This window comes from Microcebus murinus, chromosome 9 (genome assembly GCF_040939455.1).
Source record: "Microcebus murinus isolate Inina chromosome 9, M.murinus_Inina_mat1.0, whole genome shotgun sequence".
NCBI classification, from domain to species: domain Eukaryota; kingdom Metazoa; phylum Chordata; class Mammalia; order Primates; family Cheirogaleidae; genus Microcebus; species Microcebus murinus.
In genome coordinates this window covers 66,783,669-66,811,048 of record NC_134112.1, presented here as the reverse complement: position 1 = coordinate 66,811,048, position 27,380 = coordinate 66,783,669, and the positions used below count along the sequence as shown (strand labels likewise).

The window sequence follows — 27,380 nt, the reverse complement described above, 5'->3', positions numbered from 1 at the left end:
CATATAATATAGTATTTTCTTTTTTCTATTTTGTGTAGCCAGAGGGGAAAATGCTTGAAAACATTACTACACAATACTGTCTCTCCAGCTCAGCCTTCATAGATATGTATATGCAGAATATATGAGGAACTTAGATAATATGAGAAAACACAGAATTTAATCAACATTGAGATCTTTTTTCATCAATAACACACATGCATTGGTTTGAAATTGTCTTGACTTTCAGCTACCTGTGTATGATCCTGAAGAAACTGGTTTGTAATAAACCTCTTCGATTCCTATCTGGTTCTTTGCAGTTATTACCATGTTTCCTACTGAGTTTGAAATTAAAAGTTCTGACAAAAAAAAAAAAAAGCAAGCAGGGAGACACTCTCTCTCCATCTTTATTTTTATTTAAAAAATTTTTAACCTGCAGAGGGCTTAATAATACTCAACAGTCATTGTTGGTTGTAGCTGTTATTTTGACATTCTGAGGAGCTGGATTACAAATAGACTCTCAAGAAAAGAGACATTTGTGATTTATATACCAGCATTTAAGGTACAGTTAGGGAGTTTTATGTTACCTGCTGAATTTGCACTTCCAAGATGCTGGGAACCACCTGGCACACATTTCCTCCTGTGCTGACTCCTCTGTGTTGTCGCTCACCTTGGCCGGCTGGGGCTGACGTCAAAGGAAGCCAGGATTTAATGTTGGAATGCTTTATTGGCTTACTTGTGTGCTTTCTTCCTGCATTACCTTTGGCTCAGAAATCTCACCTGAGGTTTTCACCCCTTAGGATGTTATGATTTTTGTGTAGATCTGTAACATGTCATTAATAGAGGGTTTGTTGTATTTATAGCAACAAACATATGTGATCCTAAAACAGTTGGCGAGTAATAACTTCATAATGTTCCTTTGTGGATTTTTCTTCACATCCCATGTTAGACACTGTATGTTACTGTTTTATATATCTAGGGTTATGTCTGTTATTTAAACACTGACTTCATTATGCTTTTTAAAATGATTCTTACAGTAATTTTAGATTTACACAAAAGTTACAAGAGTAGTACAGAGAACTCCCATGGGTTCTCTACTCAGATATACCAGTTTGTAATATTTTGGCAAATTTATTTTATTCTCTCTCTCCTTCCCTGCCTCTCCTCCCCTGACCCCCATATTTATACATGTATATACACACATGTATGTATGTATGCACACAAACATTGTGTTTTGGAACTATTTGAAATAAGTTGCATACATAATTCCCTTTTAACACTTAATAATTCTATATACTTTTCCTTCTAAGTTATGATACTTGCTGATTGGTATAGTAATGCTTTTCTTTAGCTGATTTATAAATTGAATACTTTCTTCAGAGTAACGTAGAGCTTTAGATAAATGAAGGGATGTTGACTCAAGTTCTAAACCTTACATTTGAAAAACTGAGCCTCAGACAGTTGAGGTATTTTACCTAAGCTCACATAGTCATATAAATTTTATTAATATAGCTCTAGCTTGAGCCAGTCTGAGTGTGCTATCCATTTTACTAAATAATAACTAATAAAAGTCATATTTTATCACTGTTAGGATGCCTCTCTATTCCTTCTCTCAGTGATATTTTGTTTCATTTTATTGTGGTTTATGGAATGGTATAATTAGTATGTTATGTAATTTTGGGATGGTTCTGTAGCGTATTTAGGATTTAAACACATATGGAAATTAAGCCTTATAGTGGTAGAGAAATGATTTTAACCTTTGAAGCTAAGGTTGATGGAAGATACTCTTTTGTTTTTTTTTTTTTTTTTTTTTTTTTTTTTTTTGAGACAGGGTCTCACTCTGTTGCCCAGGCTAGAGTGCAGTGGCATCATCATAGCTCACTGCAGCCTCCAACTCCTGGGCTCAAGCCATCCTCCTCCCTCAGCCTCCCATGTAAATGGGGACTACAGGTGTGTACGATCACATCCAGCTAATTTTTTTTTGTAGCTATGGGAGTCTGACAGTGTTGTTTAGGCTGGTCTTGAACTCCTGGCTTCAAGTGATTCTCCTGCTTTGACCTCTCAAAGTGTTAGGATTGTAGGCATGAGCCATTGCATCTGGCCTACTCTTTTCTTATAAAGTTTAAACATTATAAACTTTATAAGAAGGATTAGACTTCAGTTTCTGGAACTATGACAGATTAGACATCTTGAAATATCCTAATGCAAAACTCTTAAGAAATTAAAACATTAAGAATCTTTAAAAATGTATAACTGACTATGCAGGGAGGCAAGGGAAATGTTCAGAGACCACAATAAGGGAGAATATATTTTCAGGGTGGTAAGTATGCATTAAAGCCAGCAGTTGCTGTGCTGTGGACATTTGTCAATTCCAGGTAATTTAGAGTTTTTGGTTTTAGTGGCCACATGAGGATTGGAAGACAAAGCCCTGGGCTCATGCCAGGTAGAAAACTGGAACAGAAATTCTAAATAAAATAAGGACCATGGAAGAGACATATCTTTAGGAAATGGATAAACTAAAACAAAAATCTGTTATGCAAGAAATATTTTCTAGGCTCTGAGTAGTGGGGGAAACCTCTAATGTGGGATTAAGGTTGTGATTCACTTTCACTGCAACTGAAAAACAGTGAACTGAGATATTAATGTACAGTGGCCTTGTGTTTAGAGCAGCCACAGGCACCTGGAAGAAGCTAGCATCAACCCTCCCTGGGCACATGCGGCTTGCAGCCAGGCTTTGTAGAATCCCAATGATAAAGTTTGATGACCATGATCTCATAGTAAAACTCACAGGAGGAAATGAGCACTGTAAGTGAGACTCAGAAGCAACCTTTAGCAGAACCAAATCTTAAAGGCTTTAGCTGTTGGAACTATCAGGTATTAAATATAGTATTTTTAACAGAATAGGAGAAAGCAACAAAACATTATTTAAAATGTCCAAGTAAAGTGCTAATCTTATCACTTGTGTATTTTTTTTAGGTGTAATAATATCATGGTTGTGTTAAAAAAAACCAAAAACCCTTATCATTACAATATGAATCTTAAGAAATTTACTCTTAAATAATATGGGAGGAAGAAGAGTAGAGATGAAATAAGATGGCCATGAGTTCATACTTGTTGACTGTAAGCAATGGGTAACATGGTGGTTCATTATACTATTCCATCTACTTTTTTAAAAAAACAGGTGTATTGAGGTTTAGAATTGTTTGAGTACCTAATATATTTATATATTAACCCCTTATCAGATGTATAGTTTGTAAGTATTTTTTCCCATTTCATAGATTCATTCTGTGGGTTGTTTCCTTTGCTTTGCAGAAACTTTCCAATCTGATGAAATATCCGTTGTCTATTTTTGCTTCTGTTGCCTGTGCTTTTGGAATAATATCCAAGAAATCATTGCCCAGACCAATGTCATGAAGCTTTTCCTCTATGTTTTCTTCTAGTAGTTTTGTGGTTTCAGATCTTTTAATACGTTTTGAGTTGACTTCTCTATATGGTGTGAGATAAGGGTCCAATTTTATTTTTCTGCATGTGGATATCCAGTTTTGTGAACACCATGTATTAAAGAGGTTATCCCTTCACCATTGGGTGTCCTTGGTACCTTGATTGAAGATTAATTTACCATAAATGTATGCATTTATTTCTGGGTTCTCTATTCTGTTCCATTGGTTTATTCTGTTCCATGTTTGTTTTTATGCCCATACAATACTGTTTTGATTACTATAGCTTGGTAGTATATTTTGACATCAAGTTGTTTGGTGCCTTTAACTTTGTTCTTCTCATGCTGTCTGTCATTCTACCTTTTTGCTGCCTAATAGGGGAAGTAAAGGGTCTACTTGCACCATCTCATTATGGTAGGGTTAGAAGTCCAGCTTTTTTGCCTTTGGTGTTTGACTGGTGTAGGATGGTTATTAACAAAACTGTTGTCTGTTCTGCTAGGCCATCCTTTGGCTAGAGAGAGTAGGCTTTTCTTCAGGCATTTTTTCTCTGGCCTGTTTCAGGCTTCTCCAGTGCTTAATCTAGGATATATGGGAAGTGAAAAGAATATCTGGGGGAGTTGCTGTGGTGTCATTCCTCAAGTCTTAAGGTCCCACCCTCTAGTCTTTCTTCTTTCCACATTGCAGATCTTCCTGTATTTGTTTGTTGTGTTTTGTTCAGGATATTTTAGTTATAAGGTAGGGGTAGTGATCAATGGAATTTCTCCATTTTGGCTCTATTTTTTAAATCTTCCCTAATATCAGATGTGACTGAGTCCTGGCCAGTGGAAAATGGGAGAAATAAGGTACGATTTCCAGGCCTGGCCCTTCAAAACCTTCTTTGTGATCCTCCATACTCTCTGTTTTGTCTGCTGGCTAGATGCAGATGTTTTGTATTCTTTTAGGCGTTGAGTAGTAAGGTGAGGCTACTAGAGGAGCCGGAAGAGAGGCTCAGGGAAACGAAGTTTATTATACTCACAAGTCCTAGAGACAGGAGGCAAAGCAGGGCATGTAGGGTCACATGGGAAAGACATCAGGGTGTTCAGGAGGCCGAAGTTGATAGCAAGAGCCTTTACTTGGGTTTCTGGGCAGGAAGGGCAAGGCAGAGGGAGGTGAACAGTTTAGGATTGGCTAGTTTGAATAATTTTGATGGGCTCTAAGCCATATAGTTTGTCCCTAGTTGCCCGGTACCTGGCCCTGGGATGATTAAGATGGAGGAATATTGTCTTTTGGGGTATGCTGGCCTGGTAGAGGAGATGTGGTTCTGGATTGGTTAGTTTGCATATCAAAGGCATGCTTCTGGTTGAGCCTTTTCTATCTCTAAGAATTGACTAACCCTGGGAGGCTGTGGTCCCCAACCCTAGGCCACAGACTCTACCAGTCAGTGGCTTGTTAGGGACTGGGATGCAGAGCTACCCTGCCTCCCCCCACCCACTACCATCCCATGGAAAAATTGTCTTCCATGAAAACCAATCTCTAGTGCTCAAAAGGGGACTGCTGTGGGGAGGGGCAGTCTCTCCTTAGCCAGAAAGATTTTTTTTTTTTTTTTTTTTTTTGAGACAGAGTCTCGCTTTCTTGCCTAGGCTAGAGTGAGTGCCGTGGCGTCAGCCTAGCTCACAGCAACCTCAAACTCCTGGGCTCAAGCGATCCTCCTACCTCAGCCTCCCGAGTAGCTGGGACTACAGGCACAAGCCACCATGCCCGGCTGATTTTTTATATATATATATTAGTTGGCCAATTAATTTCTTTCTATTTTTATGGTAGAGACGGGGTCTCGCTCAGGCTGGTTTTGAACTCCTGACCTTGAGCAATCCGCCCGCCTCGGCCTCCCAGAGTGCTAGGATTACAGGCGTGAGCCACTGCGCCCGGCCTAGAAAGATTTTTTTTAAGATGTCAAAACATCATAATATACTACACACACACATATACACGCATATATACACATGTGCAAAATATACAAGATTCAGAGAACCTGGGTTTCTGAATTACTGTATGGAGCTGATCCACTCACTTTAATGTTATGCCTCTGAGCTTTTGGAATTCTTTTTATCAGCATTTAGCCTACTTTGACTATATAACAAGACTCATTACCATGCCTTTTCCTCTCTGCTTTTTAAAATCTTATTAATATGTTTCCTTTAAGGCTACACTCAAGTTCTATCTTCTTTATACAACTTTCCTTAATTCTGTCATTTATTTATTTGAAATCCTACAGCACTATAAATTTAACTTGTGATCATACATCCTTTTGTATTGTCCTCTAGTTATTTCTAGTTATTAACCCTAATTTGTAAGCTTCTAAAAGAAAGGAACTGTATTTCTTTTACCATACCTGTTTAGAAGGATGCTGAATAAATGCATATTAAATTTGTTCTTTGAAGCATTGATGTTTCTAAATAATTAAACCCCACAGAAATGTGTGTAAATGAAATTATCATCATTAATTTTTTTTCTTAGACTTTGAGGGTGTTTCCGAACCATTATTCTGAAAACTTTTTAGTTTCTTGATGAATCTATCCTATTCTTTATGAAATTTTCAAGGCTTTTTGCCCATGACTCATATTAAGTAATGTAATTTTGCACTATATACACATACAACTGAAGCAAAAGTTTCATGTAACAATACTTAAGCTGTAATTACCGTCATTATGTGCAATGCCCTCTGATATTTTCTGTTCTGGTCACAACCCATTAAATTGATTCTATGACTCACAGATTGATCATGACCTGTAGTTTGAAAAATGCTGTTTTATTGCTGGAGGGAGGCATAAAAGGGTGAAGCAGCTGCAATTGAGCTATAACTAAGGGAATGGAGCATGTTAACTTTTGATTCTGAAATTTTAAATGTGGCCTCATCATAAGGGCTTCAAGCAATAGGTGCAATGTAAAGGCTAAGGAGGTCCATCATCTGTCCCTTGTCTGAGAAAACCCTTTTGTAGTCACTGTGACCCTTGTGTCTTTTTTTATAATATGAACATCATCTGCAGTACTTACAAAAGTTCATGAGCCCCATTCTCCCCATTCCAGATCTATGAAATTAGAAATATTTTCTAAGGACTTTTGGAATATGGATTTTAACAAGCTCTGTAAATATTACAATTTGAGAACTATTTTTTTTTACAGATAGTCCTAAGTCTCAGGTGAGGGCAAATTGTTGGGGAGTTTGTTAGACACAGTAGTTGTTTTTGCTCGAAAAATGCTGATTGTCTTTGTTAAACTTTTGAATTCTTACTCATACCTTTAAAAAAAATTTTACTTCCCTTCCCTTTGTCTGTTAGATTATTCATTGTATATTTACATAGTTTTTAGCTTATTGTTTCTATATACTCATGTTATTATATTAATTTATGTCATTTTAACTTCAATTTTTACTTCAATGTTTTTTTAATTTTAACTTCAATTTTTTTTCTATTTTATGAAGTTTATTTTTATTCCTAATTTTCATTTTCCATTATTTTTTATTTTATTTGGATTTTTAAAATGCTGTTGTATACTTTTTAGATTATCATTTGCTTTTAAAAGTATCTTTACAATTTTAGAAGTTATTTATTTATTATTTTTTACCAGTGAATATTTTTCCTCTTTTAAAACAGATAAGCTGTCTTTTATTTCTGTGGCTTTTAAAATGACCAACAGGAAGCACAAGCACAAGAGTGTCAGCTGAGTGAAAGGCCCGTCACTTTAGCAAGGGAGATGTGTAGATTTTTACAGTAAAGACTCCTCAGTGAATCGGGCCTCCCTCATTGATTTGTATAGTTTCCTTCCACATTGTCTCTGGCTGTATGACTTGTTTTGGCCAATGGGATGTCAGCAAATATTCCTCAACTATAAGCTTGGTAAGTACTCGTGAACATGTGAGAACTCAGGCTATTCTGATTAAGGAGATATTGGAGGATCCACGAGGCATCCTGGTCAGCAAGCCCCAGTTGAGTGCCTGACAGGTCAGCGAGGCCCTCTGGGATTGTCCAGCCCCTGCTGAGCCCCACATGAGTGACCTCAAGAGCGACCAGCAGAGGACTTTCCTGGCTGAAGAGAACCTAAGTCGTAGGACCATGAGCAGATAAATTTTAGTTTTTCTTTTAATACACATAGTTTTGGAGTGGGTTGTTATGGAATGATAGAGAACTGAAACAAAAATTGGTGTTATTATTGAGATGCTGCCATAACAAAAACCTAAAATATGTGGCATTGGTTTTGGGACTGAGTGGCATAGAGGCTGGCAGAGTGGTGAAGGGATTGTTGGCAGGGGCTGGACAAATGACAAGCCACCGTTTATGGAAACAGAAAAGTGGTAAGGAAGCTGTTGTTGCAGACTGAAATGATGGTGACCCATGTTTTATGGTACTGAAACAATTTAAAAAACTGTCACTTGCAGGAACTTGGAAAATAGAAAATATGCCTAATGTATTTGTAAATTTGGCTAAGGAGATTTCCAGGCAGAATATTGAAATTGTCAGTTGGCTTCTTATAGCTTTGTATAAGGCATGGGGAGAGATAAATAAACTTGAATCAGAAATTAGAGGAATTTTATGGGTTAGAAAATAAAAGTGTTTTCGTTCTTGGCTTGTAACAGGCAAAAGATTCTCAAAGTAAGACATGGCCTGAGGTAAAGATCACATGAGGCCTGGAAGACTCTATGTTAAGACCTCAGAAAGATTTAAGGTGATTTGTTGTAGACTTTTTTAAGTTAGACAAAATAGATCGTAAGTCTCCTAAGGGCTTTGTGCTACAATAGCCTGACACTTCCAAAGTAGAGAAAAGTCTGGTTCAAAAAGAGTAACAGATATAGTTTTTGGGGGAAATAGAATGAACTCCCTCCCTCCTGCCTCCTTCCCTCCCTCCCTTCCCTCCATCCCTCCCTTCAATCCTTCTCTAAATACCAATTTTTTTTATTTATAACATTTTTTCACTTCGTTTGTTTGCCAAACATATCCAAATATACGTACATATTTTTCTGCATGTGACTTTTGTTTTTCATATGCATATTGTTTAACCATTGTTAAACCGTGGTTTAATCAGTTCTCTTTTATTGATATTGAGGTTGGCTCAGTTATTCACTATTAGAAATAATGATGATGAACATCTTTGTACATACAATCTTTGTGCCTATTTCTGATTATTAGGACAATGGTTTTTGCTTTTTAAACTATGGGATATATTGAGTATTGGAGGACAACTTTTTAAGTGTGACATTTCCAGGTCTAAGGATAAGAATACTTTAAAGACTTTAAATACATTTTGGCAGATTATCTTGTGGATAGTTTGTAAAGATTTTCATTCCTACAAGCAATATGTGAGAGTGCCTATAACACGTTGATGTGTAACTCTGTAGTAGAACACAGAGTTACGATTCAGAGAATGAAGAATTAGCAACTCAGTGTATTATACTTCCAAATTATTGTGATGTTTTTTTACTTTTATTTTATTAATATAGCTTTAAATACTTGTTTTTTAAAGAAAAATTAAGAAATTATGGTCAGGGTTCTCCACAGAGTCATGACCAATACTAATAGGAGTATATATACATGTACATATGAGAAGTGATTTATTAGAGGAATGGCTCATGTGGTTATAGAGATTGAGAAGTCCCATATAGCCTGTTTGCAAGCTGGAGAACCAGGGAAACTGGTAGCTGGGCTCTGTCCAAGTACAAAGGCCTCGGAATCAGGGAAGCCAATGGGGTAACTCTCAGTCTGAGGCTAAAAGCCTGAGAGCTAGGGGGATACTGAGTGCAAGTCCCAAGTCAAAAGGCAGAGAACCTAGAGTTCTACCATCCAAGGGAAGGAGGAGAGGGGTGTCCCAGCTCCAGAGGAGAGAGAATTACCTCTGCCTTTCTTTTTTTTTCTATGTGGGCCCTCAGCTGATTGGATGGTGCCTGCCCACACTGGGTAAAGATGGCTGTTTCTTACTCAGTCCATTCTTTTGCCAATCTCTTCTGGCAACATCTTCACAGATATACAGAATTAATGCTTCATCAGCTCTCTGGGCATCCCTTAATCTAGTCAAGTTGACACCTACATTTAACTATCACAAGGTGGTACTGGTCATAAATACCCTTTATGTGAGAGGAATGTTCCATTTCTAACTTAAAGCTTGTACAGAACTGGGTACAGGTAGTCCATTTTATTATGCACTACTGATTAGACAAATCTAAGCACTCTAGACACCGTGCAACTGCTATAGGCCCCTGAATAGCAAGGGCAGAAAGATGGCAGTCTAGACCGTTTTGTCCACATTCTTTTAAAAATGTGACATCTAATAATAATTCTATAATCAGAATATACATTTATTTTAACTGTACTTTATGCTTCTTGGCCAGTGCTGCAGTGTTACGAAATTTAAAACCAACAGTACTATTTCTGTTTCTTCTCTGTTATTTTTTAAAATGATTTAGTTTCCTCTCAATCATGTCCCTAGAGTAATGGTTCGTCAAAAGAATTCTGAGGGCCACTGTTGGTTCCTCATGGCTGCTACCGGGAACCATTTCATTTAAAAGCATAAAATTTGGTATTTAAATATTATAGATTGTATATAGCCAGTGTGGTAAGTGCTTTTTATAGGCCAGAAAGGACTGAAAGCTTTGCTTCCAAAGAAGTAAGGTTAAAACTAGGCTTGGTTGGTAGACTGTAGGCAGTGAATCATACGCTGTGAATTATTTTTAAATTAAAAAATGAATGAGAAATTCAGAGGAAAACATAAATAGAATAATATCATTTATTGATGAATGGCTTCAGTTAGGTTTTACAAGGTAAGAAATCTATTGTAACTGTTTAATTCTCAACTGGGGTTTTATTTTCCTAAATCAAAACATAAATTCTCCCAACACTGTCATATGATTTGAAGTTAGATACAAGCTGAGGATTTAGGATGCCTAGACAATAATATATATTTGTAGGAGGAATAAAAATCCTTCAGCATCATCTTTGATCAAAGAAAACATTAAAGCCCAACTTTTGTGTTATACATGTTCCAAAACCAGGTTTGATACAAGCTATTTCTAGCTTTAGCATAATTTATTAAGATCTGTTGAAATCTGATGACTTTCTTAGGGTAAAATATGCTGTCTTTTTTAGAGTAAACTATATAGTACATAAGTCATAGCAAAGCATACAAAATAAGTACATGTTTGTTGTAAGAGACAACATGTGAAATGCAACTGAATAACAACAACAACAACAACAAAAAAAAAAAAACAAGGAAAGAAAGGAAAGTCATAATCTAATAAACCAGAAGTAGGAACTTTTAGATTTTTAATGTATATTTTTTCACTCTCCTCATAAACATTTTATTATTTTTAAAATTAAAAAATTTTTTTATTTCAATAGGTTTAGGTGGGACAAGTGTTTTCTTGTTACATGGATGAGTTGTATAGTGATGAAGTCAGGGCTGTTAGTGTACCTGTCACCTGAATAGTGTACATTGTACCTGATAGGTAATTTTTGACCCCTCACCCCTACCCTCTGCCCTTCTGAGTCTCCAAAGCCCATTATACCACTCTGTTTGACCATGTATACCCATTGTTTAGCTCTCACAAGTGAGTACATGTGGTATATGTTTTTCCATTCCTGACGTACTTCACTTTGGATAATGGCCTCTAGTTCCATCCCAGTTGTTGTAAAAGACATTATTTCATTCTTTTTATATGGCCAAGTATTATTCCATGGTGTGTGTATGTACACACACACACACACACACACACACACAGCATTTCCTTTATACACTCACCAGTTGATGAACACTTAGGTTGATTCTCTATCTTTGCAATTGTAAATTGTGCTGTGATAAATATATGAGTGCATGTGTCTTTTTGATAAAATGACTTAATTTTCTTTGGGTATTACCCAATAATGGGATTGCTGGATTGAACGGTAGGTTTACTTTTCGTTCTTTGAGGAATCTCCATAATATTTTCTATAAAGTTTATACTGATTTACAGTCCCACCAACAATGTATAAGTGTTTCTTCTTTACCACATCTGTACCAACATCTATTGTTTTGGTTTTTTTTTTTTTTTTTTTTTTTGACTTTTTAATAATGGCCATTCTGACAGTGGTAAAGTGATAGCTCATTGTGGTTTTAAAATAATTTGCATTTCTGTGATGGTTAGTGATGCTGAACATTTTTTCATATGTTTGTTGGCCATTTGTTTACCTTCTTTTGAAAAATGTCTGTTTGTGTCTTAGGCCCACTTTTTGATGGGGTTATTTGTTTGTGTGTGTGTGTGTGTGTGTGTATGTGTGTTTGCTGCTTTGCTTGAATTCCTTGTAGATTCTGGATATCAGTTCTTTGTTGGATGTACAGTCTGGAAATATTTTCTCCCATTTTGTAGGTTGCCTATTTACTTTGGATTATTTCCTTTGCTGTGCAGATACTTTTTAGTTTAATTAAGTACCATTTACTTATTTTTGTTGTTGTTCTTGTTTTTGGTGTCATATTCATAAATTCTTTGCCAAGGCCATTGTCTAGAAGAGTTTTCCTACATTTTCTTCTAGAATTTTCACAGTTTCAGGTCTTATATTTAAGTCTTTAATCCATGTTGTGTTAATTTTTATATATCGTGAAACACAGGTATCCAGTTTTATACTTCTTCATGTGGCTTTCCAATTTTCCAGCACCATTTATAGGATAGGGTGTCCTTTCCCCACTGTATGTTTTTGTCTGCTTTGTTGACTATCAGTTGGTTATAGGGGTATAGTTTTATTTCTGACTTCTCTGTTTCGTTTCATTGGTCTGTGTATCTACTTTTATACCAGTAACATGCTGTTTTGGTTGCTATAGTTTGTAGCATAATTGCAAGTCAGGTAATGTGTTGCCTTCAGATTTGTTATTTTTGTTTAGTATTGCTTTAGCTATTGGGGCTCTGTTTTGATTCTATGTGAAATTTAGGATTGTTTTCTCTAATTTTAGGAATGATGTTGGTTTGATAGGAATTATATTGACTCTGTAAATCACTTTGGGCAGTACAGACATTTAGATAATATTGGTTCTTCCAATCTGTGAGTATGGGATGTTTTCCATTTGTGTCATCTGTAATTTCTTTCATCAGTGTTATACTTGTAGAGATCTTTTACCTTCTTGGTTAAGTATATTCCTAGGTATTTTATTTTCTTTGCAGCTATTGTAAATGGTATTGAGTTCTTGATTGATGCTCAACATTTCTCAGAAATGTTACTGATTTGTGTCCATTAGTTTTGTAACCTGGAACTTTACTGAATTTATTTATCCTAGGAGTTTTTTGGAAGAGTCTTTAGTATTTTCTAGATATAAGATCATACAGTTGGCAAACAGGGATAGTTTGGCCTCCTCTTTTCCAATTTGAATGTCCTTTATTTCTTTCTCTTGCCTGATTGCTCTGGCTAGGACTTCCAGTACTATGGTGAATAGAAGTGGTGACAGTGGGCATTTTTGTCTTATTCTAGTTCTTAAGGGGAATGCTTCCAACTTTACCTCATTCACTATGATGTTAGCTGTGGGTTTGTTATATATGGCTTTTATTATTGTGAAATATGTTCCTTCTATGCCTAGTTTCTTAAGGGTTTTTATCATGAAGGGGTGCTGGATTTTACTGAGTGTTTTTCCTACACTGATGGAGATGATCAAATGGTTTTTGTTTTTGATTCTGTTTATGTGGTGAGTCACATTTATTGATTTGCATATGTTGAACCATTCTTGTATCCCTGGGATGAAGCCCACTCCATTGTGGTGAATTATTTTTTTTGATGTGCTGTTGAATTCAGTTTGCTAGTATTTTCTTGAGGATTTTTGTGTCTATGTTCATGAGGAATATTGGTCTGCAGTTTTCTTTTTTTGTTGTGTTCTTTCCTGACTTTGGTATTAGGGTGATACTGACTTTATAGATTGAGTTAGAGAGGATGCCTTCCTCCTTGCTGTTATGGAACAATTTCAGTAGGATAGATAGAATTTGGTTGTGAATTTATTTGCTCCTCGGATATCTTTGTTGGGAGATTTTTAATTACTGATTCATTTTCTCTACTTGTTACTGGTCTGTTCAGTGTATATCTTTTTATATGTGTATGTATGTGTTTATGTTTTAAAAATAAAAATTGAAAATAATGGGTATAATATTTTTATAGATATTTATAACTAAATTTTTATGTATATTAAAATTTTTTTGGATTAATTTCTAGAGGCAGAACAATAAAGACCCAAAATAAAAACATGCTTACTTTTCTTGCTTAAAAGAAGTGAAGAAACACTCCAATAAGAATTTATAAATGAGGGGTAGAATTTTTTGTCTGAAGACTTCAGTTTAGTTTTTAAAATGGGAAACGTGCAGGGCAATATATAAGGGATTAAGTTTTCTTGAATCTTGTGGAAAAATACTATACTTGATTTTATTTCCCTTTATTCTGTTGTTGCTACCATCATCATTGTCATATTTGTTGACTGCTACTCTGTATCATGCACTATAATAGGAACCTTTTGTAGATCATCTCATTTAATTCTCAGAGCAACCCTATGAGGTTGGTGTTTGTTACTGCAATCTCCATTTTATAGATGAGGAAGTGAGGCTTAGAAAGGTTAAATAATTTGTTTAATATAATATGGCTAGTAAGGAAATGGAGACAGGATTTGAACACAATTTTCTGTTTAGAGTAAGGACTATTCAAAAGACTTCTCCACATTTGATTTTTAATGTTAGTGGTCCATGGTAGAAGGAGAGAAATAGATTGAGTGTAAGAATGCAAATTTTTGAAGAAAAGACTGGCAGCTGTTGGGCTTCTTTTATTCTTTGTTAATCCCAACAGTTTTGTTCTTTGATAATCCCAACAGTTATCAGTGTTTTTCTCCTTACTGCTGGAAATCACCTCGACTATTAGCAGGAATATCTGATATAGTTACATAGTTTGAGATATGGGCGAACACTCCTAGATTGTATATTCTCTGAGATTTCTTCAAAAACTTTATCATTTTAGGTTGGTTATAATTTTGATATAGTCTCTGGGAATCTAGGGTTTAAAATATTAACAACATAAAAAGAAAATATAAATTCTTTGATCACATCATATTATCAAAGTTTACAACTTTGAATTTTGATTTGATGTGTATAACTTCTTGGATTTGAAAAGATTATTTTCTCTGTCTCAAGCATACATTGTTACTCCTATAAGGAAGAACAAGATGTAAAATTTCTAGGTAATAACATGGTTTACTAAGTTTGCTAAAATTACATCATCCAAATTAGATTTTCTTAATTTCCCATGTAAAATTTTCATTTTGAATTTAGTACACTACTTCTCTTAAAAGTAATTTTAGAAAACTCAAAAACTAAGGTGTTTTTTTCTTTTTAATATTTTTTTAAATACAAAGAACTGGTATTTTATAATGCTATAGGAACAGCTTCCCAATTCAAGAAAGTTTTTCTTTATGATATGTTATTATTCATATTCATAGGTGAACAATAAAGATAGTTATTTTATTGTGTTGTGATTAGCTCTATTCAGCCTTATTCCTAATGCTTAAATTGCCTAAGTTGTTGAGACACAAAAATTTCTTACTATACTTGCTCGTCTAGTTTTCATTGAAAGAGAGGTATACATTGTTTAGATAATATATATTGCTAGGAACCATCTTATTTAAATATGCTTTAAAAAAACTTTTAATCTTTTTAAACTTTAATATATAGAAATAATATTTTCCAGCCATTGTTCTGGGATTAGACATACAAAAAATGAATAAGACATGATTCCTGCAATTGAGGAGCTTACATTGGGGTGAAAGAGTCTGTTTGTAGGGAGATACTTATTAAGTACTATCTTTGAAGTTTACCTGCATTGCTGTAGGAGCACACATGGGAGAATAATTAATTTAACCTTGTGGAGGAGAGGAAAGGTAAAGAAAATGCTATTGCTTCCTTTATAAAATCAAGCAAGGTCATTGAGCTGTTGACTGGTGATTCTAATATTTCTGTATTTGAAATTTGACATGCTTCCTTCTAGGTTTTTTACTCCTGTATAAATCTATTGTTTATATTGCCTTACCTTTTGGTTCTGACAATTATCATTAGAAAAGTTGGGTAAATGAAAATGATCATACTAGTTAAAATTTGGGGCTATAGGGATTTTTCTATCCTCAGTCTAGGAGCAACAGGATGTAATTTCCTAATTTCCTCAAGGGAACTGCATTTTTTTAAAAAAGGCTTTGTAGAATAGGCACCATCTGAACAGGGCTTTTGAGAGATGAATAGAATTTTTCAAGTACGGAAAAGGCATTATGGGCAGAGGGAAAGTCTGATGATGAGAGATTCAAAGAGAGACTTTGAAACTGAAGCTGACTCAAGAGCTAGTATGGGGGATTGGGTGAATGGTACTAATCTTAACCAAGGAAGGGAATATAGAAGTATATTTGGGGGCTGGAGAGGATGGAATAGGATCTCTGTTTTGGGCATGTTAATTTGAGGAATCTTTAGGAATTTTACTAATCGATTTTTCTATTCTTTCCATTAAATTGCATTAATGGAATTAATGCAAAATGCCCAGACCTTAGGAACACAGACATAAGAATGTATTCTCAAAACGCTTATAGACTCTTGGAAAGAAGGACAAGGGAATAATTATAATGCACATTTAAATATGCTCTGATAGAAATAATCACAGGGTATGATGGGGACTTGGGTTTTTTAATCACCTAATTGAGACTGAGGATGGAATGGGAAGATGAGGAGTGTTAGGACAGAATTCCTATGAGTTTGCCTCCTGTGATTCAGGTTTTCTTTGGAAGTATCAGTTAACCAGGTGACAGGAAGGTGGAGAGAGAGGGAAACACTTCAGGCAGAAATATGTTTATATGACACCTTGGAGGTGTGAGAAAATAACCTGAGTAAAGGGCAGTACTTGTTGCATTTAACTAGCAGAACTATTTAAGTGGGTATTGAGAGGTTCCTGAAGATAATGTGTGTTTTTATTTTTACCTTAAAAACAGTCTTTAGAGTAAAGGTAGTAGGAAGCTAATAAGGATTTTAAACAGGGGAATGACTTGATCAGATGTGGTGCTCAGTAACCAATTGGATATATGTGCTTGAAGATCACAAAAGCACTTGGTTTTGGAGTATAAATTTAACTAGGGTGTTAACAATAATGGATAAAAAGTCCTTCCTACTTAGTCGCGAATATAGACAGGTAAACAAAAATCACATTACAGTATGTTAAGTGTTGTGTGCAGTGCTATGAATTGCATATAGAGGAAGAGGAAATGATTTGGGACTGTGTATGTAGGAGTCATGGGTATATGGATGGCATTCGAAACTGAGACTATCCACAAAATTTTCTAGAGAGAGAATTTAAAGACAGATGAAAGAACTGCAAGTAGAATTCTGGGGAAAAGCAACTTGCATAGAAGAAAAATCATCTTAAAGCCATGATTCTAACACTGTGATTGCAACCCATTAGTAGGTTGCAAAATCAATATAGAGGATGTGCAATCAATATGGTTGGTTATAGGCAGAATTTTAAAAACACAGATTAAGAGTGAATAGAAAGTATCAGAAAATATGTTTTAAAGCTAATTATTGTGAAATTTTATTCATTTTTTTGTGCATATGTGTACCAGGTACAGTGTAAAATGCATTTCTTATTACGGGTTGTAGTCACAAACTTCTGGAAAACACCAATAATATATGCCAAGGAAGAGCAGTCAGGAATAATTTTTTTTTTTTTTTTTTTTTGAGACAGAGTCTTGCTCTGTTGCCTGAGCTAGGGTACATCAGCCTAGCTCACTGCAATCTCAATCTCTTGGGCTCCAGCAATCCTCCTGCCTCAGCCTCCCGAGTAGCTGGGACTACAGGTGCATACTACCACGCCCACCTAATTTGTTTGTTTGTTTGTTTGTTGTTCTTTTTTCTATTTTTAGTAGAGATGGGGTCTCACTCTTCCTCAGGCTGGTCTTGAACCCCTGAGCTCAATTAATCTTGCTGCTTTGGCCTCCCGGAGTGCTAGAATTACAGGCATGAGCCAAGGCACCCCGGCTCAGTCAGGAATAATTAAATCACCTTTGTTCCTCACTCTTCTGATGGCAAAGAAAACAATGATCACAGTGCAAGTGCAATGGGAAGGAGATTTTTCTCTTTATAGTTTAGGACCCTGATGGTCTCCCCTTAGGCCACCTTTACTGCATCAATAACGCAGGAGGAAGAATACAAAGACATAAGGAAGAGTACCTGCAGATACTGAACTCAGAGATCCAGAAGAAGAGGGAGATAGAGAATATAAATGACAAATGTGAATGAGAGAGAATAAACCCTTGTGGAAGCTCAACTTTTAGTCTAACCCTACTATTGTGGTGACAAGAGCTCCATTGCCTAGTACCCAGTAAAGCCCCTGGACTTACTGTCCTGTAACAGCTCTGTTCCTCATTAGATATAGAGCCTGAGGAGGAACCTGGGAAAGTATACAAAATTGCCCATAAATAAAATTGTGGTGTAGTAATATCAATAATGGAAGTTATTGAGAGGTTAACTATGGACCAAGAACTAATATAAGCACTTCAAATGAATGATCTCACCAAATAAATGAGTACGGTTAACTCTTGAACAATGAGAGGGTTGTGCCACTGACACTCCCTTCCCCCAGTTGAAAATCCACCTTACTCATAACATAAATAGTTAACACACATTTGATATGTTTTATGTATTATATACTGTATTCTTACAATGAAGTAACCTAGAAAAAAGAAAATGTTATTATATAGTGGCACCTCTTATTAAAAAAAAAGAGGGAAGATGTTATTTAGAAAATCATAAGGAAAAGAAAATATATGTACTATTCATTAAGTGGAAATGGATCATCATAAGGGTCACATCTTCCTCCTCATCATCTTCACATTAAGTGGAGGAGGATGAGAAAAAAGAGGGGTTGGTCTTACTGTCTCGGGGTAGCAGAGGCAGAAGAGGTGGAGGAGGTGGAAGGGGAGGTAGGAGAGACAGGCATATTAGTGTAATGTTTATTGAAAAAAATCTGTGTATAAGTGGTCCTGCGTGGTTCAAACCTTTGTTGTTCAAGGGTCAACTGTATTTGTAAAACCCTTAAACAGGGTCTTGTGCATGATAAGCACTTAGTACGTCTGGACATTATTTTCAGAACAATGTACATGGTAAGCACTGAGTTGGTATTGGTTATTATTAATATTTAATTACTAGCTAATAGTTACTAATTGTCACCATTTTACTAGTAAAAAAAGGCATAATAAAGTTAAGTAACTTGCTCAAGATTGTATACCTGTGAAGAAATGGTTTCTTTCTGAGTTGGAGGTGAGAGACTGATTACTGTAGATATATCATGAATTATATGATGATTGGTGCTTGAGATATGACCACTGTAGAGAGGAGAGAGAAGATGTGCTGTAGATGAAAGACATGATGATTTAAAAAAAAAACCCTTTGGCTTATGACTGGTTGGATATGAAATAAAAAGATAACTACAATTTTAAGCTGATTGACTAGGAAAAAGGTAAATAGGATACAAGAAAATGAGGAAGAAAACTTTTTATTTGGAAGGACATGATGACATCCATTGTAATCATGTTGAATTTTATGTCAAGTGACCATAATCATGTGAAATCTCTAGCAGGGAATTCAAAACTAAGAGATTTAGGCATTATCATATAAAGAAGTTGGTAGAAGTTCTGGGAATATTTGACATGTCCAAGAATAATCAGTATTTTTTTTTGGCCATAAAATCTGAGGAGTCAAAAATAAGTATATATTTAATATGTTTGGCCATCATTAGCTTCCATACAGAATTTTGACATTTTTACCCATGCTTGCTTTGTAGAAAATCTACAAATAATTCTAAGAATCTTCACAAAAGGGAATGTCACTACTGCTCCAGGGAGTGGCTGTTGCCTGACATACACTGTGTTCCTCACTTCTGCCCAGCTTGCTGTGGTTATGTCTCCACTTGCTGCTGCATCAACACCTCACTGGAGGCAGAAAGCCTCAGTTTAGCACCTTTCCCATCGCCACAGAAATTACTGCTTCCCATGGGGGTGGGCATCTTTGGAAAGTCAATAATGAGAAAACTCTCTTAGTTTTTTTTTTTCTGGGAATTATGAGGGTACAAACATTTTGATTACATTTTATATCTTTGCCTCTCCCTGGCAAGGGTTGGAGGCATACCCTTCCCCTACACAGTGCTCACTGTGTCCTTTAGTTGTGAGTCTACTCCCCAACCCCCTAATCCCTGGAGTATATTACTACCACGTGAGCACCATAGTGTTAATCAGTCAGTACCAATTTGATGGCGAGTACATGTGGAGCCTATTCTTCCTATCTTGTTTTACCTCACTTTGGATAATGGGCTCAAGCTCAATCTAGGCAAATGTAAGCAGTGCAAGATCACTGTTGTTTCTTATAATTGAATGATAGTCCATTGTATACACATACCAAATTTTAATAATCCACTCATGAATTGACAGGCACTTGGGTTGTTTCCACATCCTTGGAATAGTGAATTGTGCTGCTATAAATATTCGAGTGCAGATGTCTTTCTTATAGAATGTCTTTTGCTCTTTTGGGTAATTAAAACCACAATGAGATATCACCTAACCCCAGTGAGATTAGCCTCTATCAAAAAAATCTCAAAACAACAAATGCTGGCGAGGATGTGGAGAGACAGGAACACTCTTACACTGCTGGCGGGACTGCAGATTAGTATAACCTCTGTGGAAAAGAATTTGGAGATGCCTCAAAGAGCTAAAAATAGAAATACCATTAGATCCAGCAATAGCACTATTAGGTGTCTACCCAAAAGAGCAAAAGACAGTCTCTTAGTTTTTCTTATTTATTTATTTATTTTGTCTTACCATTCTCACCTCGGGTGTCAGATTTGTTTTCCATTGGCTTTGTCTACGCTCCTGTCCAAATGACAGATATGTTGGCTTCATGGTTTCCCAAACTTTTGTGCCTATAAAATTCCCGGCCTTCAGATAAATTCTTACGTGTTTAAATGTTTCTCAATTCTTGCTCCATTAATCCTCAGGCACAGCTAGCTAGAGTTGTCTGAATCCTAGGAGGAAGGCCATGTATTAGGCTCAAACTGGGACCAGGATCCTTGGTACATGCTTTCTCGAGAAAAGGGAGGTCAAGGTGGGAAATCCCTACATTTTCTATGATTATCCCACCACCTGAGGTTTTTGCTCCCTTCAGTTCTTCCTATGGGTGTTTTTCTGGTTCATTTGAGATTATGTCCTCATTTGCTCAGTTGGAAAAATGATGTGTACTGCTGTGGAATTAGATCTTATCTGAATATTGTGTTGGAAGCTTTGACTCACTTCTTCCTCATGCTTTTAAATTCTTCTTAAAGCTTTCCATACCTCTCTATTGAAATTAAGTAAAGATTTAAATATCTAGCACATTTTCCTTTCAAATAAGTATTGGTAATTTATTTTTTTCTGGCTCATATGTGAAGAATCCTGAGGAGCCTTTTTGAAAACTCATCATTTGCAGTTACTTTAGAACAGCAATTTATTGAAAGGTACTATATTAGAAGTATTTTATTGCACTCCACTCAAGCTATGAAGTGCAAGGAACCATGAAGATTGAAAAATACAAATGATAGATGTGTCTCTTTCTCCTTATTTTCTAGCCTTCTTTGAATCCTGGGGGGAGCCAGTCATCTGATGTGGTACTGCTGAACCACTGGAAAGTGAGGAATTTTGAAGTACAACGTGGTGACATTGTATCATTGGTGTAAGTAATTCAGAACATACTCTATTTGTATACAAAATTATTTATACTTAGGCTGACTTAACTGGTAATCCATTGTTAATATTATATTGCCAATTATTAAATTAATGAAAATATTTTAAATATAATGTATTTGTTAAAAATCAATTTTGAAACGTAACAGTGCTATAAAAGAGAATTTTTTCTTTTATGTGTAGAATATATTAGTCGATTGACATATTTGGATTTTGGATTTGGCTTAATGTGTTCAATGAAATGTTCATTAGAATTATTATACTGATCCCAAATACATGCATTTCATTTCACTTTAGAATATTTTGAAAGTACATCTTCATAAGCAACTTTTGTTACTCCAATGTTTGTGTAGCTCAAAAGTATTGCTAGAAGGTGATGATTATGACATGAAATTCCCTGACATTTATATATAAATCAGAAGTTTAAATGAAAAAGGAAGTTTGGGACTAGCACTGGAGGCTTCTGTTTGGGACCGAAAGGTGGCACTGTTTCTCTGTTAAAATGTTATGACTGGTCAGAAACAAAAATTTTATTCCAGTTTTAATGTAGAAAAGGAGTGTCAAAGTGTGTGTAACTGACATGATGATATAATGCATAGTCCTAATACATGCTTGAATGGTTTAGATTTGAAATTTTTGTTTGTTTTAAAAGTAAATTCACACTGGGAAGACTGCGGCTGAACTTGCCTAATTTCTTTTGGTTTCAGCTACTTATAAAAATGTTTTACTATGATTCCCTCTTATGCCAGTTAGTGCACTGGGGTAGCAACTCATGTAGCAGTGTTACTGCCATTTGTTTTACTTCTAGTAAAAACCTACTGTTGGGTAGACTTTTCTAATTTATGTTTCTGATTCTTGAGTTGGAATGGCTTTTTCTTTCTTGTTGGATGATAATTTATAATTGTTTGGTAAAAGCAAAACATTATTTACTTGTTCATACTTACCTTTGGCTAGTGCTTTGTGGAAACAGATATTCTATAAATATGTCTTTTTGAAGACTGCTTTATCAGGATTCATTTGAAAACATATTAACCAAATCTACTTAGTAGCTAATAAAGTAAACAAATTCAAGTGGAATTTTGTGTGGCAGACATGTGAGAATGGGTATTAAATCCTTCTCAGGTTTTAAGTGCTTTCTTTAATATTAACCTGCTCTTTGGAGTGCACTTTTATTTTGTCATCCAGAGTACTATTTTTGCAACCTCCTTAACAACCTTTCCATGCTGGGTTAGTCTGTCGTATGCTCATTATTCTTTTGCCTTTGGTTTGACAAGGTTACATCCTCACTTAGTCGGTGATGGAGAGGATACCTATTCAAGTGAAAGAGGTCATACTATATGCAAACAATAGTGTGGTATTTTTTTTTTTTATGAGAAACATGCTAACTATCTCTAAGCAAGTAAAGTTGAATAGGTAATTAAAAAATCTTAAAAAGCTCCTTGAAATTCAAGGTTACATGAGCCCATAAATGTACCCTACCATATCATGGATTATGTTTAAGAGAAATGCTATACTTTTATGTAAATAATAAAGTGATTTATATTTATTATATAGCTAATTTAAAAATGTTATATTCATATTGGGATTTATATAATAAATTACAGCTATTCCAGGTGAACTGTATTTTTAATGAGTCAATTATGTGCTATATCGTTGTTATATATAAAAAACAAACTTTCTTTTATAATGCATGTTGCTAGTAGAAGCCATTTACATAAAAGAATGCTTAGTTACTGCTATTATATTATTTAACAACAAATAATCATGAAACAATATTGTGCTTTCTTTGAGGAAGAAACAAAAAGTCTGATACTAAATTCTTCTTTAGCATGATGCAATACTATAAAACCACTATTTAAAGTATCTCTTTAGTTTATGAGCAAAAATGCTTTCTAGACACATATCCTTATATTAACCTTAACTTATCCTTAATTTATAGACTGTTTTATTTTAAAAGATTGATGTTGGTTTGATTAAAGTTCATAATATACATTTAATTCATGTCAAACAACATTGAAGATTTGTTTTTCTTACAAAAATGCATGTCTGGTTTTAACATAGATGATAATTTTCATTACTATATTGGAACATCCTGTATATTAAATAAATAAGTGACTAATGCAGAAATGCATATGTGATTGTTGAATATAAAGTTAAATATAGAATGTACTTTATCATTTTGTTTAGAAATTACCATTAATAATGCTTCATTGATACATAAGTAATCTTTGGAAACAAAGTAGTGTGACCTTTTTATGTTAAAAAAATCCTGGGATGGTGTTTGATGTATTCAGAATATATGAAAATATATTAATAGCATTTCTACTATAATATTATGTATACATTTCTGGAAAATTTACAGTTTGCAAATCCATATTTAAATTAGAAGGGCTTATGTAACTTTATAACCAGAGCATTAATGAAAACAATAGCAATCCCAATAAAAAAACTAACAGTTTAAGACGTGAAATTTCTGATAAATAAACTACAGTAAAAGTAACATTTTGGTTAAAACATAAATGGTGAGGGTAGCCTGATTGTAGATGATGTAGGGAAGGGATGAGGCTAACTATGGATAAAAGGACAGAGAGACATTATAATCAGAAGTTACAAGTAGGAAAAAGCTTCTAAGCTTTGTACAAAATATGCTGACAACAGAGATGTATTTTTTGCTCATTGTTTTGTGTTACATGTTTTATTTGCTTATTTATAAAGAAAAGTTTTAAACAAAGATCAGGGTGGGTTAACTTTGCAATAAGCACTTCTAAGAGAAGAGTCGAGTGTATAATACAGATTCCTTCCTGGCTTGCTGCCATTAGTGTACTTGGCCTTCAGTTGCTCTTGCTAATGAGGCAAAACATTAATGATTTGGGGGAAAAATCACATATGAACTAATGTAACTTCTGCATTACATTGAAATCTTTTTTCCATTTACCAGTTGTCTATGTTAACTTGTTATGTTAATGATAATTCACGTTGCAGAAACACATGCTATTGCAGAACAGACTTTCTCTTCTATTGCAAAGGGTTTTGTTTAAAGCTTGCTGACCAATTCTGTTTCCTTAAGCATGAGAGGTCTAGGAGAGAGAGGTAGATGCATATTGGGATATGTTTCTTTGCTTCTCTTGCTTATTGTGTCTCTGTTTTTCTGTTAAAACTTGGTCACAGTGGGGCTACTGTTTAAGCATGTTATTCGGTAATGATAATTGGAAAGATATATTTATTAAATAACATTGCTGGTTGTAAAAAACATGATTTGCTGTCATGAAGTCCTCAGTATGCCCTTACTGAGGCTTTACTGAGGCCTCATTCTCTCTTAGTGGATTTACAAACTAATAGTGGTGATTAAGGTGGATTTTCTATACCTTAGAATTGACTTTTCATTAACCTATGTGATGGTCTTACTGCAATAGGCTTAATATACAAGTAGAACTGTTTCACAATAATATGTACTGCTCAACAAGTCCATTGGGACAGAGGTTCTTTCACAATAAAGTTCCAAATAATCACATTTAAAAGTGTTTTAACTTTATTTTTTTAAAGAAAAGTTGCAAAAGTAGTACAGAGAATTCCCCTAGACCCTCTAATATTAACATTATACACAACCATAGTTCAGTTATTGAAACCAGGAAACTGACATCCATACAATATCATTAGCTTATCTCTAGACCTAACTCAAATTTTCCCACTAAGTGTCATTTTTTGGGCCATAATCCCACCTAAGATCCCATATTTCATTTTTATTTTTCGTGTCTCTCTAGTCTCCTTCAATCTATGACAGTTCCTCAGTCTTTCTTTTTCTTTTGTGACCTTGACACTTTTGAAGGGTACTGGCTGGTTATTTTGCAGAATGCTGCTCAACCTCTTTAAAGTTTGAGGCCAGTCTCTTCTTTAAATGGAGAAGCAATGATGATGGCAGTTGCCGAGAAGGCTGCAGCAGTGGTAGTAGCTTAATGAGGGAGAAACTCTTGCTGAGTAGGCAGCAGGGCCAGCAGAGGAGGTAGATGAGACAGGGCCAGAGGAGGAGGAGATTATAGGGTCTCCCTTTCAGGCACAGGTCTGTTGAGTTTTTTGACATACTTGTGCCATGGCTAAAAGGGCCCATGCCTTCTACAAGTAAGTCTACCTAGTCAAATTTATAGCTGCTAGGAAGCAATGAAGGAGAGCTGTGCAGGTGGGGGAGGGGGCAGGGGTAGGGCCACAGTTTATAGTAAAGATAGAAGGGAAAGAAAAAGGGCTAGATCACAGATTTCGCTATATTGAATCAGCGTTTAGTTCCAGAGTAGAAGGTTCAGGGTGAAGGAATTATCATATAATAAGCATCTTGGATACAGGCATTGTGCTAAGTACTTTGGGTATGCCATTTTTATTTAGTTCTTGTGTTTGAAGATAGTTATTTTTAACATCATGGAACTGAGATTCAGAGTAAGTAAATGGCAAATAAATAGTAGAGCCAGAATTTGAACCTAGGTCCATCTGACTCTAAACCTGTACTGTCTGATATAGTGGGCACATGTAGTTGTTATGTACTTGAAATGTAGATACTGCCACTTGTTAAAATGATAACATTTTGGATATTTTCAGGAAAATAAATATGTTATTAAAATTACACCTGATTATTTTTCCTTTTTAAATGTAGCTAGTAGAAGATTTAGAATTAAACATGTGACATGTGTTATATTTCTATTGGAATGCTATATCTAAACCTTTTTCCATTATGTGTTGCTGCTTCCCTGGAGTGTGTCTAAGGTGAACTAAGAGGAAATGCCAAAGTCTGAGGTGGGACACACTAAGGTAGTTGCTAAGAAAAAAAAGTAGACTTCCAAAGGCAGTTAGTCACTTGGTTGGGGAAAATATTGGAGTGATCAGATTCAAAGACAAAGGGGAAAAGATAAATAATCTAACAGAGAGAGAAAAAAAATAGCCATAGTAGTTTTTAAAAATATTTATTGATTATTGTTTTCTAGCCACTGAGCTAAGAGTTCTAAATCTACTTTTATTCATATTTTTTAAAAGATACAATAAAATACATGCTGTTGTTATCTCCATTTTATAGATGATAACACTGAAGCATAGAGGTTCAGTAACTTGCTTAAGGACATGGTAAATAAATGGCAGAGTAAAGGTTTGAAATACCTCACACCAAAGCTATGTTCTCAGCGATCATACTATGATGCCTCTGTATATTGTGGTGTGATGGTGTGGTTGAGCAACTTACCCATTCTCAGCAAAGAAGTCATGCTGGCCTTGGTATGTCATCTCTTATTCCAATTTCTGTCATCAAATTTCTGATATAGTGGTTCCTGAAATGTACAGTAGTCTGTTCATTAATAGCAATAATACTTTATTATAAACATATAGTATGCATGTAATTTCAAAGCTGGTTTGTGGCAGGTTAAACTAATTGCCACCTTCAGACAAATAGTCAGTGTGATGGCTACATCTCTAGCAGTTAATATGAGCAAGGAATTATGAAGATTTGAGCCAGGGAAATAGATAAAATAGAATAGAGCCTTTGTGAAAAAATGAAAGGTGCTAATCCTTTGTGTCTTTTATGCTTGTAAATAAATATATAAAGGTCCCTTGACCCACCAAGGGAAATTATTTGCAGCCTGCTAACAAAGGAAATTCATGTTTTGAAAGAAATGCCCAGGGCAATGATAATGCTGAATAATGACCCTTAATTGTATTAAAAGCCAGTTATCAGTTGAGCTAGGAAAATATAATTGTGTATACTTATCTGTTCTATCTGTACTCATTCCCCAATTTTTTGTTTAGGGCCAAATATTTTTCTGAGTTTGTAGGTAATATTATACATTTAGGAACACAAATATAGGAAGACCATGACTTTTAAAGAGTCTATAGACAGGACAAAGTGCCTAGGTTTCTAGGTTTTGTTTGTTTTTTTGTTTTGTTTTTAATTGACAGTAAAATGTTGGGGAAGGAGATCTTGTGTTTCAGTTTATTTTGAAGAGATTTAGTTTTTGGCACTTTCAATTATCCATAGTAATTTGCATTCATTACTAAGTATATCTACAAATGATACTTTTTCTTTAAAATGAGGTATTTTATATAAAATGCTCTTATTTGATTTAGAATCAACTGATTTTTTAAATGCTATTAAAAATATATCATAGGCATACAAAAAGTTGGTGTCCTAAGGCAGTCCTTAATGGCAATTTGTTTTCTTGAGTAGGATAAACTGCCTTCACAATG

The 27,380-nt window shown here is 35.1% G+C and overlaps 1 protein-coding gene across 2 annotated transcripts in view; it reads left to right on the top strand.

Annotated features, from left to right (window-relative positions):
* Positions 1-27,380, top strand: part of IMMP2L (inner mitochondrial membrane peptidase subunit 2) — an 841,176-nt gene that overhangs the window by 45,017 nt on the left and 768,779 nt on the right. For both annotated transcript variants that reach the window (XM_020289762.2, XM_076006548.1), the window contains exon 4: positions 21,050-21,153. In XM_020289762.2, coding sequence (XP_020145351.1) covers positions 21,050-21,153 — 104 coding nt within the window. The remainder of the gene's footprint in view (positions 1-21,049; positions 21,154-27,380) is intronic.